Raw genomic sequence first — 18665 nt, forward strand, 5'->3', positions numbered from 1 at the left:
AATGTTGAGTGAAAGTATCTTATGAACATGTTACGTGTCATCCTCTAAAATGAAAATACGGAAAAAACACAGTGCTTTTGGTGATTATGACTAATCGTTTAAGCAAATACGAGGGTTTCTTAGGACGCTTAAATAGTAAAATAATGATATTAATACGATTTTGAAACATTCAAAAAAAAGTAGTTCGGTGATTATTGTCACTTTCTTCAAATGAAAGACTAATTTCAAAACTGTATTTGTTCTCCATAAAAACCATTAACAGATATTGATCTTCACGTGCACTTTGGTAATAAAAACCATTGAACTTGATTTAAAATCTTTATTCAATAAAGCTGTTTACACAACAATGTGTGATAAATAGAAAAAAAAATGAAATGAAGGAAAATAAGTACAAACTAACGGATTAATATTTGTTATTACTAAATCATTACGAATACAAAATTATATATTAATGACTCTTGAGAGTTTTTGCACACGATTGAGTAATAAATCTCCTTGTTTAACAACGGAATTAAACTGTGCATTTTTCAAATCGGGACGATTTGTTTCGACAATTCCCCCGACTCTATCAATTTTGCAGTGCAATCTTCCAGTTGCAATAAATGTAGATAATTCCCTAAAAAATTCATTCTGCAATTAAATGACTCGAAATCGGACAAATAACATACGAATCGATAAATTCCACTGTGACACCAAAAGCCTCGGCCATATATTGCAGAGTTAGAGACCTGTAAGACTCTAGTAATTGGGTATAAGCCAAAATTTTCATTTCTCTGACGTAATAACGATAATGAGGATTCAAGAAATAGTCCTTACGCAAAATTGTCTCAACCTCCGCTACAAATACAAAATTAGTCCCGAAATTAAAACAATTGTTTTTGGAGCTCACCAAGATTGTTGAAAAATTCGGAATATTGGCAATTGTACAATGAAAACAAATAGTCTTTAACGAAAGCTTCAGAGTGTAAAACTTCCAAAATTTCAGACCCTTTTACCACCTGCAATTTAGAGTAGAGTTTGATTCATGAATAATTAATCAAATTACTTTGTCTCTTAATTGGTTTCGTGGCAGACTTATGATAGACGTGTAGACGGTGTATCTTACAAACGCTTTGTAATCCATTAATTCGTAAGAGGTGAAGGTGCTGACTGTATCTAAAAATAGGTTTGCGGCTGTTTTGAAGTCACGGACGGCCATACAGTAGGCCCCTTGATAGACTTTGAGTCTGTTGCGCCTGTCCCAATCACCCCCTTCCTCAATTAAACTACAATAATAAATTTTTATAATCATAATTTAAAAATAATGACTTGTAGTACCTTCTCGCTTTTTCTATATTGCGAGTAATAATGTCATGGTCCATGAAAAACAAACCGATTCTGATCAAGTGAAAAATAATATCGAGTCGGTGACCCAAAGACACCGTCTTATCATACGTTTGTCTAAAAGTCGTCACTGCATTTTCTTTATCACCGATTCGGCTATAATACTCCGCTTTCTTCAAATACGCCTCACGGACTTCCATCTCGCCTAAATTTTTCTCAGCGTCTTCAATAGCCGCATCCAACTTTTTGATTTCTTCGGCGTTCTTTGCCTGGATCGTTTTAAGGAAATTGGCGTCTTTTTTCCAGCCGCAATCCTTGATAATAAGCTCGTACCAAGGAGCCATGTCTGAAGAGGAAGTTAGGTTATGTAGCATTATTACAAAGCAATTTTGGGGTAAGAAATTGGTTTCGAAAAGATTTTTTAACACAATATAAGTGTAGAATTGTGGGTTATTTAAGAAATTAGAGGTTTTGAGTAATAATTACCGTCTTTTTTGATGGCATCAGTGATTTTTTGGTGGACAAAGCGGTCATTCCTGTACTCTGGAAGAGTAAGTAAAAACTTATGATGGGCGAGTTCGAGGTCGGGGTTTTTCTCGAGGCCCTGGTCTTCTAGGTTTTCAATAGGCATTTTTAATAGTTTTTAAATAATCGAAGAAAACACAAGTCACCAACTTTGACAAAAACTGACAAATGTCACTTTTTGAAAGCGCGTGCGCACCACAACAAAGAGTTCGTTCTAAAATGCTTGTCGAGTAGGTTCAGATATATCTCTGTGTCAAAAGTTACGTAAAGCTTTAACTATACCTAGTTAAAACATAAACATACAAACACAGTTATTTTTAATATAAGCTCTGAAACTGTTAAAACTTTAGATTAAACGTAATTACAGGAAGTCAAGAAGCTACAGTTAAAATTACAGCTTTCTGGATTTTTCTAATTTAGATTCATATTTGTTTAACTTAGTTTAGAATATTGTACAGCTCCCGCTTTTATATTTTTGGTTTTAAGCAAATTTTTTACGGGTGGATTGCACCAACACTAATTAAATTTAATCTCTGATTAAATCCATAGTAACCATTATTATTATCATAGTTACAATTGTTCATAATCAGAGATTAAATTTAACTAGTGTTGGTGCAAACCACCCTACATTGTCTAAATTTTTAGACTTTTATCTATGTTTGGGTTTGTTTGAATCTTTCAGTTTTTGAGGTTTAGGTATTGTTGCGGTCTTTGAAAACTAAGACATTTACATGTGGCACACTATTTGCTATTTTAAAAATTTGTAAAGTGTAAATTAGATTTTAATCAAAGATGACAATGTCAGTTTCAATTTGTCGGATTCGAATGGTGCTACAAAAAAATACTAGTTATTTCTGTCTACAAAATTTAGGTTCATTGTTTTGAAGTAAAGTTTTCTACTCTACGACACTGACATGTATTATTTGAATGTCATTTTAAAAACTTCACTTCCGGGGCATTTTACAATGACAAAAATTGTCATTTTTTTTCTATTGTATTTTTGCTTGCATGTAAATGATTGCGATTTTTTAACTCAAGTTGGTGTCAAATTAAAAATTTTAGTTTGGCAACCTTGATTTTCAAATTCAAATGTCAAACTTTTATAAGCAATTGTCATTTATTTTCGTAGAAAGATTACTAATAATTCCGTGTTGCCAATAGATTTTTTTGTTATAAACAATAATAGTCACTCGTTGTTTTGATTATTCTCATTTTCCAGTTTTACGTTACGACTTGTCGTTTACTTAGATTTCATACTTCGTTTTCTAATATCTTAAATGCCAGTTTATTCCAATTTATAGCTTTTGTAAGTTTAATAAATAGCACTTGAATTTATTTGGAGTTTTCGAGTTTTTCAAGTAATTGAATTCCACTTTTCGTAAGTTAGTCGAGAGTTTTTTTGTTAGGACTTATATTAGAAAGTTTATTCTCAATTTTTTAATTGTTTTTTAGTTTTCCAAAAATCGAATTTTGTGACTGACCCTTATCTCTTGCTGTAAAGGTCAAACTGCCCCTTAATATGGCAGAGCACATCCATATTTAATAAAATTCAGCAAAATTTATGACTCCGAATATTAAAACTCTCTTCACTTTGATCCCACTGCTCCTCTTACTCCTATTCCCGTCCTGCGAAATGTCATAAATAAGAAAACTTTGTTAACTTCTCCTCGACTTGCTTATATTTCCAAACAAATTGAGTTTCCAGGTTTTTAATCCACTCATTTTTCCATAAAAGCCAATCTTTGCCCTTCTCCTCCTTATAATTCATCAAAAAGTGTCCTCAGCCAGCCCCAGGAGCCCCATTTTCACTTTCCCAATTCTTTAGAATACATATTCGATCAATTTATCACCGACCTGTACCTGATTTAGCTCCGACCTGAGCTCATTTATTTTTCTCTCGTTCTCTCTCCCTGCTACAATTTTACACATATTTCCGGCCCGGAATCCCGGACTCGTTCCGTTCAATTTCATTCATCCTTCCACCTTACTATTCCCGGAACCATAAGAAGCACAAATATTCCCGTGACGTCACTCGGAATGCCCGAATTCTAGCGCCACAAAGGGACGCCAGGCGTCCCGGCGTTGGCGCCTGTTTATCCAGTGTGCTCCCAGCATCCAGCTGGAACGGACGTATCGCGTCGGGAACAACCATTTCGTCCAAAAACTTTCCAACTTTATGGATTTGTAAGAGAGTTGCGAGAGGATTGTTTGGTGAGTGCTTTGACATCATTAATCTGTGGTGATATGAGCGGGATTTGGGGATAAGTGCAAGCCAATACACGATTAATTTTGTGAGAGCATAATTTAATTGGATTTTTCCGCTAAAATGTAACAGAAATGTATGTCAAATGTTGGCTGGGAATTGAACGAGTCGTAAAATGGTTCATTCCGCACTTGGAACTAATGGCCTATTACGACATTGTGACCTTTATATTTTCACCACTAGTGCATATTTAGGACTACATTATCATAAACCGGACATAAAGCAGATTTATTTGCATATTTTTCAAGTTTTATTGCTTATTCAGATGAAAACAAAATTAATTAAAACTTAGATTTTTGATCCAGATTCAAAAACGGACGCCATTAGCTTATTTTTTTTTAATCAAAACCTGATATTTTTTAAGTTACTGATTAAAACAATACAATAAAAAATGAGCTAAATGACGTTTCTTGAAACTCGAGACGTTTCAAAGGCCATAATCTTTGTCAAGAACTTTTTTAATGGAATTTTTAGAAATTCCAATTATACCTAAAAAACAATTAGCTAATTGCACGAAAATGAGAGGAGAGAAATAAAACTTGTTACCAAAATCGCGCTGGCGCGAAAATGATTAATTCTACCAACGCAACAAAAAATTTGTAATATTTGAGAAGAATCGTTCAAACTGTTTGTTTTGAAGTGTTCAATTATGAAAGCATACAGAAAATTTCCTTCATGTCTATCAATATCGACGCGAAACCTTTTCAATAAGCGAAAATTGCGCGTCTAAATAATAAACAAGATTTTCTTCCACAAAAAACAATTTTGAAATGTTTTAGCTTTTAATGAAATTAAATGTGGCCCACAAAACGCTTAAATTATTTCAACTTTGTTTTAAAATTTGTACCAAATAAATTAAAATTAATTAAAAGCGTTTTTCTGGTCATTCTGACCTCTCCAGACCAGATTTATCGATTTAATATTCTCATACGTATTTTGTTCAGCATTTTGAATAAAGTAATTTAGAAAATGAGGATTTTGCAACTTTAAACAACGCTAATTAGTTACTGGTCAAATACAAATTGTGGTAAACTTTTTTTTTAAATGCGATAAAATAGATATTAAAGTTACTAGATATCGAAATGGTTACTGCGCTGGAAGTTATTACATATTTGATTATAAAATTCCTGTCCTTGCAGTGGTATGAAATAAAATTACACATAAAATATCCGCAGATGACTTTCATGAACAAAACAATTTCAAGTTGGCAGTATTGTTCCTCTCAATTTTTATCAAAGAAAATAAAGCTTTGTAATTTATAGCACGTTCTCAACTCGGTTATCGTCTATCAAAGCAAACCGAGGAAGAAAAAAACAATTAAAAATTACGTCCGTCTTGACTACAAAAGACACAAAAGACTCTTTCATGTCCGGGACACTAAATTACAGTAATTTGGTGTTTCTTCAAGTTGGTACTCGTGTTTCATCTTGCCTGTTATTAAAACAATTGAAAAAGTTTGACAGTTTAGAACCCAATAATCAATACGCTTTATTTACGCCCAAAGTATGCACACAAAGCCGTTATCTGGGTCGTTGCCAAACTCAAAATTTACAACAATTTATTTTCCTCAAGTTGTCACACTGGCCCATCGCCATTCGGTGAGGTTTTACAATCTGAGATCAAAAAGAACCCTAAACTTATTATTATGACAGTTGGAAATTGTTTTCGGATGTAAATGATCCGTTAAAGCGGAAAGAACTAAGCTGGCAAACTTCCAAATTCTCAACTAAACTCTATCCGAACTTAATTATTGTAAACGTTTTGTTTTGTTTAAGTTGTACAGACTGATTTAAGTTACTAGAGTTTTAAGCGGATCAAGAGTCCAATTAACAATAAACAAATTGTTGCCTAGCAGCCTCGCAAGGTTATATATAATTTATTTGACAGTTCAGTGTTGTTGCCTAGCGACACGCAATTTTTTGACAATCAAAGCCAACCATGATTGATTTCTTAAACAACACTATGAAAAGTGTTGCTAGTTTATTTAGCTAGCACTCGAGGAACCTCTCAAGACGACTTGAAAGCCTCTTCACTTCCGTCGATGTTTTCGTTTGAATTTGAGTCCATTGAGAGATTACAAAAGCGCGAACTTTAATAACTTTTGCATAATTAAATTTGAACGTCTTTTCTTAACGGAATATGTAACAAGTTCTTATTCTAGACAGAAATGAAGTTTGACATTTGACAGATTTATTTTCCACTACATTGATTTAGTCGTGTTTTTGGTGGTATGGAATTATGTCTTCCCTTCCAAAATATAAATGAGAGTCAAATTTAGTCCATGACCGATTTGATTCCGTTTTTTGCGTTTATTTTAATTGTCAATTTGTCCAACAACGCTTACATATTTAATGAGGTAAACAGGTTTGAAAAAAGCATTTTATTGATCTTGTGCCGAAAATTCACACACACGACTTGCGTAAATTGGGTGCTCACAAATGCTCGTCTCTATGTAATATTAAGCGTTCCCTCAAGACTTGTTATCTAAGTTTTGATGTCAAGTATTTGCGTTTCGTGCAAATTAACTCATTTGACACAGATTTGGCAGTTTAACTAATGGAATAGATTATAGTTAAATCGCTAGTTATGAAAGATGTGCAATTTGTAGAGATGAGTGCACGATCGATCCTTGTACCATTATTATGCAGTCGAAGTTTTGTGTAAAAAGAAGAATGTGACCTATGCCTGAATTGAGTTCACCTGACACTCAGAGAACGAGAATTTAGTGGTTATATGATGGGTGGATTTGTTACATTATTGATTTTATTCCGCGATTTGGCGAGAACTACGAACATAATACTTTGTATGAATTTACAAAGTTTTGAGACTGATCACGTCAGTTCATATTAAAATTGATTGATATAATTCAAATTTTGCGCCACAGAAAAAGTAGAGGGCGCTATTACAGCACATTAAATCATATAGTGTGCTTTATTACCACGACCATAATTTAAATTTTCATTATAAATAAGACAATTTATGCTGCTATTCTGTAAAAAAAAATACGTGCTATAGCGCTATAACTCTTTAAGCTATCGACTATAAGTAAAAATCGAATTCTCTAAGGAAATATTTCTCTATACCTAAAATTCTATAAGCTTAAAGTCTCTATAAAGTTATGGCGAGAAATTTGCTGACCGTAAAGACTTATAGTCTCTATAACGATATATTGTCATAGTAACAATGTCACTCCTCAATAATTTATTATAAGTACTTCTCTTCGTATTTCGCCAGTGATGCTAATTTTTGTTCTCTTATAATTATTGGTATCGTGTAAAGTTAATAATAAGTACATAGTTCAGTGATGGATCGTAATAATATTGCACTAATTACATTATATTTATTATTAAATGAAGAAAAAGAAAAAAGAAGGTAATGTTGTGGACAATAATGAGCTTCTTACTATAAAATCTTTAATAAAAAGAGTGTCTATTTAGAAAAAAGTTATTTTGTAAAAGGTACAAGCAGGTTTTATGAAAATCGGTAATACATTTTTGTGTAATTTATTAATATGAGCTCAAAGTTGATGCATTTTCTAAATTCTCCTTCGGCTTTAGTTTCAAAATTGTTACTTCTTCAACTCGTTCTTCAAAAACGTTGCAAACAATCCTACTAATTTAATTACGTTTTTTTCTCTTTGATGTTTATGTTGTATTCTCATTAATTTCTTACTAAAAATTAGAGAATGTTTAGCAAATTTACATTACAAATTGTGTCTAAATTTTAGCGGTAGTCTTTTTCTGACTTTTCGTCTTCAAATTTCCAAAAACTGTTCACGATACTCAATTGGTTCCCGTTTTTGTGTTTTCATTTCTAAATTTTCTTAGACGATTTTTTTGCTGAATGCCATTTTTTATTAATTAAATTAAAAACTGGAACTGCCAACATCCAAAAATTACCATGAATAAATTTGTTAAGACTGTTTGACATTTCCACTTAATAAAAAACAGACTTTAGGGTAATTACAGCGCTATAACTCGAATGTTTACATAGACGCTTAGAGAATACCAATTTTGATACGATTCTATAAGGACTTTAAAAAATTTATATACAGAGCTCTATTAGCTATGGAATATACCAGCTTATAGACTATAGCAGATTTTTAGAGAATAGCCTAATAAATTTACATTATTATCTACATTATTGTATTATTCATATTTTTATAATTAAGCGATACAAAGTCTATTTTATGGAGTCATTACCAACGTGGGCAAAATCCATAATTGAAAAAACAATATCACTCGTAATGGTCAACGGCAAATGTTTATTAAATATGAGGGAATGCCACTAAATTTTTAAAAATATTTGAAATAAGTGACCAAATTTTTTCTGTATTATTTTGCTAAAGGAGGTAGTGTCTAAATAAGCTCAATTTATTAAGTTAAAGCAATATTAATTTATTATTATTTTGTATAAAATTTTTATACGAGGGTATGTAGATTCTAATAGAGAAATGTGTTTATTATTTTTAATCATCAGTGGTTCAGTTTTTATTAGTAACAAATATGATTCTAAAAGTATCATGCGTTCAATTAAATGTCTGATATTAGAGTGGTCCATGGTTTTAAAATTAAGTTGGCAATATTTTCTAGTTTTCTATCTTTATGTTTTTCAGTGCTGCCAACTTAATTTTAAAGTAAAAAAGATACTTGGATTAGATATTTAATTGAATTCATTGTTATACTTTTCTAAAGCTGCTTCACGAGGTGATTTCAATAATTGTGCAGAAATTTTGAAACGTGATAGTAGAGAACAAAAGATGCAAAAATAACTCAACTTATGTTACCCAAAAATTTCTAAGATATAGAAGAATTTAGTTGTCGGATAAAATGAGTCATTTTGACTTGTTTAGACCTGTACTAAGTACACCACTTCTTGAAATTTTTGCACAACTACTAAAATCACTCTGTATGTTATGTAATCTTGCTTTTTATAAATAATTGATTAAAAAAATTGACACAATTGAACATTTTGTTATAAATGTAAACCATTACAAATTTTTGTTTTAAAAAATTGTGTCATTGATGTTGTTCATGTTTTTTTTATTCATATTTTACGCCTTCGTTATTTTATGTTTCAATTTCATATGTTGGAAAAAAGTTTACAATTTATAATTTACAAATTTTTAAGACTTTAAAATTAAAAAAAAAAAACGTGATATTTGTCAATATTTTCCAATATACAGAGTGCGCCAGAACTCGCGCCCCAGAGAAAAATGCCCGTGTAAGGTAATAAGACACTAGGAACTTGGAAAAAATGTTAAAAAAAATTTATCTATAAAAATGTCGAAGTTATGAGAGTTTAAATTTTCCAATATTTTTTGCTACAAACTATTTGAAGAGGAAACAAAGACGCTGTATCCTAAATTGTATCTTTTAATGGTATTTCTGGTTTATATTAGCAAACTTTTTGTACCTTTACTAAATATTTATAAAAAAACATATACAAGATCATCAGTATCATTAAATAGACATAAAACAATGTGAAATGTCAAAAAATAAATGTCAAAATTTTTTTGACAGATAGAATTTTTTAAACATTTTTTTCATGTTCTTGATATCATATCTTACTTGAAATTTTTTTCTGGGGCGCGAGTTCTGGCGCATCCTGTTTGTTTGTATATTTTTTAATGTAGTAAATAAATAAGTTTTTTCTGAAAGCCCTATATTAAAGATAATTATCACAAACTGGCCATAAAAGCCGTTTTAATATGCATTTTACGCTTTTATGACTTATAAAGTTCTACAAATTTTATTTAATGAATCTGACTTTACATATTTCAGCATAATTCACACTTTACGAAACAAAAAATAATAAAAGAGTAACGCAGTGCACCACAGTATTGATGCCACTGAAAACTGTAGGTGCAGTTTAACAACATTGTACTTAAATAGTTGTAAAATATTGCCCATATAAATAAGTTAAAATGTCTAAAATCTGTAGAACGACTGATGTAAAAATGGTGGATGCGTCGGGTTAGAGCGCTAGTTTTGCCAACCTTTTTTTTATCGTTACAATTTTGAAAACTCTTTGGAAAAGTGCCACAAAAAACACATTTCCGTTAAAACACACAAAAAGCTAAACCTCTATTGCAAGCAAATTTTATAGAACGTCCTTTGCCATAATTTATGTTTTTGACAAGTTTCTTTGTCAACAATTTTTTGAATTGCTTGAAATCTCATTAAACATTTGTATAGTCCAATCAAAACGTTGCGCTCGACATGTAAACAACAACTTAGACATTCACCTTTGTCGTCTATTTCCAGTTTAATGATTCGAGTTTCGCACACTTCGAATATTTCCAATCAATCGTGTGTGCCAGATTGAAATCGACAAAAAGAAGTCTTCTGTGAAATTCCATTAGGAATTGAAGAAAAACTTGGTAAACATTTATCACGTGACATTTCATATTGATTAAAAAACAATGACGTTTAATTTTGACACCTGTCAATTTGTATAACAAAGTGCACAATGCTACCAATACGCCATAAAAAACTCTCCTAACTTATCAACGTCGGTTTAAATCCTCCGGTTTGGATAAGCTTACAGTTTAATCTTTTAAGACGCCGGTTTTAGATTGTGTTTGCTTAGTGTGACCGCACTGATTTCGTAACATTGCAAGAGATACTGCCTTTTTATATATAAATAAAGTTGATATTTTTTAAATCAAAAATTTAAAAAGTAAAACGCGTCCTGGCTTCATGCTTTTTAATAAAAACTCGGTATTTACCACACGCTGTCGACAACCAACAACCGACTAGTGGCAATTGACACGTGACGATTTTTGCAATTAGCAAGCGCCAAATAAGTAAATGGACGGAAAATTAATGAGACGCTATGTTTTTTGCAATGGAAATTGCAAAACTTACTTTTTTTCTCTCTTAAGATGTACTAAATATTTTAGAAAATCATGCAAGACTTTATTTTTTAAAAATAATGAAGTTTAATGTCTCTTGAAATTCACTGAGACGTAAAAATTAATTAGTACATGTTGTCTAGCAACTGAAAATAAGTAAAAAAATCTGTTCAGGAGCAGACATGTAGTTTGTTAGCGTTGCTTGGAAATAAAAAAAAACATTACAACTATTGCAACTGTACTATTTTGCAAAATTTCAAACTATAGATGAGGTAGTGTCTACGTAAGCTCAATTTATTAATTTAAAGCGATATAAATTTATTATTATTTTGTTTAAAATCTGTATACGAGGGTATGTAGATTCTAATAAAAAATGTGTTTATTATTTTTAATTATCGGTGGTTCTAAGTTTTTATTAGTAACAATAATTATAAATCTGCTCAAGTAAAAACACAGCCTTTGGTTCCAAGTCCTTTGCATCTGACTCAATTTTCACTAAACAATGTTGGCCTTTACTGTAATTGTCAATTTTTTCCTGAATTTAGTTTTTCAAATTTATTTTCGTACAGCTTATTCAACATTTGAAATCTTATTTTGCTTCCTGTAACATTTTTTCTAAATTATGAATATTATCTAGTAAGACAAATTTTTCTTCCAAACTTATTGCATCTGAAACATTTTTTAAATCAAAATCATGAGTATCACCTACATTTAAATCGCTTTGTTGATCAAAATCAAATCGAAATGGACTTGAAATTATACAGGGTGTTTACAGTCTTGGAGTTGAAAATTGACCTAGTAATAGAACAGTACAGAAATACTTTAACCGAGAAAAAAAAACTCACACAATTGTTATTATCAAGAATGTTATTTAACTCCAAAATATTGGTACACGGTTTGAGGGTCACTGGAATTATTTCCTTGTTCAGATAAAATTCTATTGTTGCAACAGATAAAAAAATCGTATCCATGACAATGAAAGAGAAAAGTCACTTCATAGTTTTGACACTGTCATCATTTGATTTGCTTTTGCTTTAGTTTTTATCAAAATTCGAAGATCTTGTGTTTAATCTCTTTCAGCGAATGGTTTCCAATAGGTTTGATTCGTTTTTCTTAATTTTTCTCCAAATTTATAAACATGTAAGACAAAATATTAAAATAATAAATTGGTTGTCGTGATTATGATTTACGGTGAAACACAAGGTAATGATACTAATGACCATTGTTGCAGCCCAAGCAGCAGTTTTCAAACAAATAGTGTAAAATGAATAATGTCCTTTAACAACGTGAATTTTTGTTTTATAATAGCGTATTAGTTTTCTTCTACCATGAATATCATCTCATTTAAATTTCAACCTCAAGACTCAAGAATGAGTCTAAAGATTGGAGACACTTTGCAGAGGTTTCTAACGGCTTATGTTAAATGGACGGAAAATTAAAGAGACGCTATGTTTTTTGCAATGGAGAATGCAAGACTTACTTTTTTTCTCTCTTGAGATGTACTAAATATTTTTAGAAAATCATGCTGCAAGACTTTATTTTTTAAAAATAATGAGGTTTAGTGTCTCTTGATATTCACTGAGACGTAAAAATTAATTAGTACATGTTGTCTAGCAACTGCAAATAAGTAAAAAAATCTGTTTAGAAGCAGACATGTAGTTTGTTAGCGTTGCTTGGAAATAAAAACTAAAAAATTACAACTAGTGTGGCAACACTGTTGGAGATGGCTTCGATTCCAGTTACGTTATATTTCTCTATGTTGGCTATACGTTTGTTTGCAAAAACTTCTCAGTGTTTGTCCAAATATCGTATTTCGGTTATTCGTGTTTGCAATGGCCTCAAACACAATATCTCCCGTGTCAAATCTCGTTATTCTAGTAAAAAAACTAAATGTAAATATCGAACGAAAACATCGGACAATAGCGCAAGCTTAATGTTTCTGCAATGTGCTTTCGAGTTAAAGCTGCACGTTCATCTTTTTTATGTCATGTTCTATTTCCAGGACAAAACCATTACAAAACCCATTTCTGAGCGGTGCAATATTCATGCGACAGAAGAAATGCGGAATTGTAAAGATATTCAAATTTAGAAAATCAATATTTTGGGTAACTTAATCAAGCATGCGATGAACGGATTTAATTTGATGCCCGGTTAACCAGTGAGAAGTTGACCGCGGGCGGTTGGTAGTACTGGGAGATAATTAGTTGTCAATAGGTCACATGACCTCGATTTTATCAGAAATTCAGGGCTTGTTTCTTATCAAAATCTTCTTATAAAAGCAACTTCAGGAACATTAGATTGGAGTTAAATCTTTGCTAAGCCTTTACGCACAAGTAATTCATAATCGCCGGATAGGGCTTTAATTACACTCTAGACATTTTCAATTTTTTGTTAAAAATGTTGGCAACATTGCTACAGTAAGTCGCCATTTAAGAGCAAGGAGAATTAGGGACAATTATGTCTAAAGCGGTAGTAAATTAGTGGCCACACTGTTAAACTCAACGCAAAACTGACAACTTAACAAATGGCTGAGTAAATCTTAATCAGGGATTAAATTTTAAATAGGCTTATTATCTCTGACGTCACTGTCATTAAATCTCCATTAAGCTTATCTCTGCTATTCTATTCGTTATTACTGATAATAAATCATAACCATACAGATGTCACAGGATAATAATACTGGTGTGGCGTTAACCACAAATTGTAGCAATTTTATTGGTTATAAAGCACACTTGGGTTTTGTATCGATTTAAAATTTGTTTTAATTTTTTATCGCATCAGAAGTAAAGCAAACTGCGGTTCGTTAAATAAATCAAAGTTTTTCAAGTGTGGTATAGCGAAAGAACGGCCTACCATTATTGTCGTTTCTTTATCTGTTTCTATTTTGTTAAGTCCTTCTTTATCTCAAATGTTGGCATTTAGGATCATTGCAAGCTTTAATTTTCCCAAATAATAGTGACATTTATGTTGCAGTCGCAACATTAAAGTTTTTGTAATTTACTGTAAAAGTAAAATTTGCTGTTTCAGTTTTATGATTTAATTGGTGATTAAATTTTTTTAGTTGCAAAAAAATTGTACGTTTATAGTATTACTGATATTTCTCTTTCAAAAAAGCAAAAATGCCGTGGTAATAAAATAAATTGTATCTTTTCAAGAGTGCTTTGGAATGATAACAGCCTTTATTGTTTTCTTTATGTCCGATCCTATCACGTCGAGCACGTTTTTTGGCCTACTTTTCAGCATTTACGAGTATGTACTAAAAAAAATGATTTATTATTATACAGAGTGATTTTTAAAAAACAGGAAGTGCTGTAGAATTTTTATTTATGGCCCGATTTCAAAAATTAAAAAAATAATTAAATAGCTTTAATTTTTTTCTAAACATTTCAAAAATTAAAAAAATAATTAAATAGCTTTAATTTTTTTCTAAACATCACTGTATAATTTGGGATATATTCCAACTTCCTTATTTTAAATTGGGACCTATATTTTTTCTTTCATAATTTGGAAGGTATTCATTTTCTTGGTGCACATATGTGCAATATATCTCACTTTTTTTTACAAAAAATTATTGTTTACATGAATATTAAAGTTAAAAAAAATTATAAAAGTTAATAAAATAATTGCATGGTGTCAAATAAGACAATGTCATTATTGTAATGTCAAAAAGCAGCAAATAATAAAAGAAAATATTAACAAAAGTATTCAAATTTATAATAAAAAATAACAACAATAATTATTGATGATAATTCAGAAAAACATCTGTTTTTGTGTTATTAATTTATTTTATTATTTATTTTGTTTACTTTAATTAAGAGTATTATTAACGTCAATTGACACACTCCAACTAGGTTTTATTAACTTTTATTAATTTTTTTAAATAATATTTTTTGTGAATTCACGAAAAAAAGTGCATGAAATTCACTGTCCGTTACTAGATATACCCGGCGCATCCACCATATTTGTCTATAAGATAAAGCTTAAATAAAAAGACACGAAGTTATATAACTTTCAAATTTGTTAAATTAAATTTGGCATTAACCTCAAAAAGAAAGACTCAAAATTTCAAAAGTGATACAATTAACAATTATTCTTTCTTCATTTTCTCGTTACGATCAACACTAGTGTCATTTTTTGTAGTGGCAGCAATGAATTAATGTATTAGTAGTAGTTTGTAGTTTAGGCAAATAAGTTACATAATTATATTCATTGTTTTTCAACAACAATTAAAGTCGAGTCAAGCCATTTTATTTTTGAGTCGTTGTAACTTTTTATTTATATGTATTATACAACATGTTTCAAATTAATTTTCATATAGTCGCCTATGGAATTTCTTTACACGTAAATTTTTCTGTGCCGCTCTTCACTATTTGAACCAGATTTTTCTGTCAAGAGTCACAGCTGTCAATATAAATAAATTAGTATTTGAGGTTAATTAAATTCAATATTTTTTAAAAAGGCACTATTTATTTTACACAGAAAATCTATAGGCGACTAGATGAAAATCAGTTTGAAACACGTTATTTTTTATATAAAAATTGATTGTACGGATACTATACAATGTCACAATTTAATAAATCAGGGCATAAAACGCTAACAGCTTTTAGTCTTTTTTTGAACCATTTAAGTATTTGCAACTCTGAATTAAATTTCCTTGTTCAGATAAAAACAACAGGGTAACTAGATTGTTATACTTATTTGAAAACGTCAATATTGCCAGTTGTTTTGAAAGAAAAAATCGTCGCCTACTAAAGAACAACAATTTTCAAGGTCGTAAATATCAGTTCCATTGTGCAAAGTTGGCATCGAGTCGTGTTTACTTTTCCAGAACCGTTTGCAGTTGTGCCAACCACGCCTAAACAAATTCGTACTTGAGCTGTAATTCCTGAATTTGAATTAAACTCTCCAAACACATACTCGTACGAAAAGAGATTTATGCATGAAACTCATGTACATGAATCTAGGGAATGAATATTTCACCTGAATTCTGTGTGGATTTAAAACGGAACCATCTGAAACACGGTTTATTTTCAGGTTGAATGCGGTCCACGACGTAAAGAAATCCAACGTAGGGTAAGCCGCCCACCAACAAAATGCCGGTTGGAGGCAGAGTCGCTGGGAAAGTTACCGGATATATCTCCAATGGATATAATGGTGAGGGGATGAGAAGTAGATGAAAGAGTCAATTTCATTTTTTCGGTTGCAATTTCAACGTAGACAATCTTGTGAAAAATGTTGATTTTTTACTTTGAAATTAAACACAAAAATAGAACATATTTTTTCTACTTTGCGTTCGTACTAAGGTCCATTACGAAACTGTTTTGGGTTTCGTAATGAACAAAAACAGTGCTATAAAAATTATACTAAAAAGAGGGAAATTTAGTCTTATAATGTTGGCGACCTAACCGTTTTTCCATCGAACTGTCAGTGTCAAGCGGTCTAACGCAAATGAAATTATTCAAATACGAAATTTTTGCTGTGTTTGGTTTAATTAATCACGCAAAAAATATTCCGAATTAACATGATTGTAGTGGTGCTTACGCATACCTTTAGATCATAGGACAAAGTAAAATAAAAGGTACTTACTGTTACTTTTGAGACTTTTGTGGTTAGGTAGGTTTTGCCGTCAACTTACTGAACAATATTGGTGTGTGATTTCACAGGGAGTAAACTGTTCATCGTATTTGCCATCAAGGTCGGTATTTCTAATGCCGTACATTGCAAAACGTCTTCGACACCTTCGAAATTCATTTTTACGAATAAAATAATGACGTTTCAAATTAATATATTTCATAGCCACCTAGCCACCTAGCCACCACGCAATGTCGCCAACTGACGCAAAATTCCCTTGCAAAAATGCAAAGTAGGCATAAGGCATTTTGTCGCACTTACTGCTTTATGACACTCTTCGCTGCGCTCGTCGTGTCCTAAACATGTGCGTGTGACAAAATGCTTCTTATAAAACTCGTATCATAATATACTATTTTGAGTCTCCCAACAAAAATTTGGTTATTATTAAATCAATTTTTTTGTAACATAAAATAACACTTTCCGCATAACTAGTAGTTTTTCTTGTTTTAGTTAAAGTTAAGTGTAGATAACAGTAAACGATAAGGTAGCAATAAAACCTTTTCGGTCTCTTCTTTTTATGCAGCATTATTCTAAAACGTGCCTCCGGTGAAACAGTTCAATTTCTCATTTCCTCCTCTTTCCGTTGGCTTTCCAGAAATGGAATATTAAATAATTAGAGTACTCTTTAATAAGTCTCGATTTAATAAAACTCAATCAATATTGTTTCAGGTCGCTCCTACCAGGGAATCAACGAAGAGATCATTTGGGTCAGCATAGGGATGGGGATTGCCATCGCTGTCCTAATCACGATAGCACTTTGCTACATTATGCGAGAAAAGTGTATTCAGAGGCGAGAATATTACATCACGGCATGAATCGTCCCCCTTTAACTAATTAACTATTATTGAATTAGCGAGTAGAAACTTCCTGTATATAAGTAGAACGAATTTCTTCAAATTGCTCACTAAAAACTTGCCATTTAAACGCATTTAAATTAAAAAATCGACAATAATGAGTTTTGCCGGATTTCATGTTAAGTTTCACAGTCCTACCAACTCTAGACTGACACAAAATCTTGGTAAGTTTTAAAATCTTATGTGATAAAAAAAATTAAGCTAAATGACCAGTGCAGATATGCCAGGGTAGAATTAGTCCTAGTCGAACTTTCCAAAGTGCCCCTGTGGTAAATTTAAATTCAATTACGACCGGAAATTACGCTTTCCTCTTCAAAATCGGATGAAATAGCCCAGCGCTGCCACTCTCCGACATGTAAAATGTCAATTAATGGAAACACCAAAGTTTACCAACGTCGTTATCAGCAGGTGCACCAACATTAAGAAAATTAAGTCACTAATTTAATGCCAAACTTTGTACTCGGATAGCGATGTTGAAAAAAATCTTATCAGAGCTGAGCTTCAATGATAAGAAACCATTTCGTTTATTTTCCCCAGAGAGTTTGTCGTAAAATTTGTCTCGCGCACTCGGGTCGCCAGATAAAATCCTACATTAGCCAAAAAACTTGAAATAAACGGTGAGTTTTACGGAAAGAGAAGCGTTAAATCACTATAGAAAATCATTTTTTTTATTTGACGTTTCCACCATCTTGTCATAATAAAACAATAGAATCCAGTGTTCTTCCCTGCTTTGTCATTCAATTGTGCCAACTTAATAAATCGATTTTTCAATAAAACCCGGAATAAATTTGAAATTCAAAATGCTCTGATACTTAGATTTACCACGGGGTTGTAGGCCTATATAATCTTTGTCCTTTTGTGTGGACCAATACGTAAATCTGTGTAATTAGAATTAAACATAAAAATTTATGTCAATTTTGTGTAAATGTACCGGTACTTTAGCCATTTTAAATATGCTTTTCAAGACTTTATTAAATGAGTTTCAACATCGATAAGACTTTTTATTTCTCCTCTTCGAACACGACTCAATAAATGAAGTTCAGTGAACGAAATACGACAATCTTCGAGACGATTCGACTTGAGGAAATCCTCTCACTTCATATAACGAGAAATAGTTTTGCTAAAGTGGATCATAAACTCGTACGAATTAAAGCGACGAATTGTCTAACAAATTTAAAAACAAAGAGAAAATTGTTTTATTAGTTTGGTTACC

General features: G+C 31.4%; 2 protein-coding genes across 2 annotated transcripts; one reads left to right on the plus strand and one right to left on the minus strand.

Annotated features, from left to right (window-relative positions):
• Window positions 1-304: 304 nt before the first annotated feature.
• LOC123003619 (26S proteasome non-ATPase regulatory subunit 6) lies at window positions 305-2031 on the minus strand. Its single transcript, XM_044396499.1, has 6 exons — window positions 1810-2031; window positions 1318-1669; window positions 1046-1265; window positions 890-998; window positions 669-837; window positions 305-616 (listed from the first exon to the last, which is right to left on the minus strand). Exons 1-6 carry the CDS (start codon window positions 1952-1954, stop codon window positions 442-444), a joined length of 1170 nt encoding a protein of 389 aa, XP_044252434.1. The 5' UTR covers window positions 1955-2031; the 3' UTR covers window positions 305-441.
• Window positions 2032-3848: 1817 nt separating this feature from the next.
• On the plus strand, window positions 3849-18436 carry LOC123003710. Its single transcript, XM_044396666.1, has 3 exons — window positions 3849-4059; window positions 16002-16121; window positions 17268-18436. The coding sequence occupies exons 2-3, from the start codon at window positions 16061-16063 to the stop codon at window positions 17411-17413; spliced, it is 207 nt and encodes a 68-aa protein (XP_044252601.1). The 5' UTR covers window positions 3849-4059; window positions 16002-16060; the 3' UTR covers window positions 17414-18436.
• Window positions 18437-18665: the final 229 nt, after the last annotated feature.

The sequence above is a fragment of the Tribolium madens genome, unplaced genomic scaffold (assembly GCF_015345945.1).
Source record: "Tribolium madens isolate multiple individuals breed KSU strain unplaced genomic scaffold, Tmad_KSU_1.1 Scaffold_1;HRSCAF=32;Tcas5.2_LG8, whole genome shotgun sequence".
Classification (NCBI taxonomy): domain Eukaryota; kingdom Metazoa; phylum Arthropoda; class Insecta; order Coleoptera; family Tenebrionidae; genus Tribolium; species Tribolium madens.

Coding starts and splice junctions, on each gene's coding strand:
- LOC123003619 (XM_044396499.1), bottom strand. CDS start 1,954: ATGCCTATTGAAAACCTAGAAGACCAGGGCCTCGAGAAAAACCCCGAC. Junction 1,266..1,317: donor AATATAGAAAAAGCGAGAAG/GTACTACAAGTC, acceptor TTATTATTGTAG/TTTAATTGAGGAAGGGGGTG. Junction 838..889: donor CGAATTTTTCAACAATCTTG/GTGAGCTCCAAA, acceptor TTGTATTTGTAG/CGGAGGTTGAGACAATTTTG.
- LOC123003710 (XM_044396666.1), top strand. CDS start 16,061: ATGCCGGTTGGAGGCAGAGTCGCTGGGAAAGTTACCGGATATATCTCC. Junction 16,122..17,267: donor TATCTCCAATGGATATAATG/GTGAGGGGATGA, acceptor ATATTGTTTCAG/GTCGCTCCTACCAGGGAATC.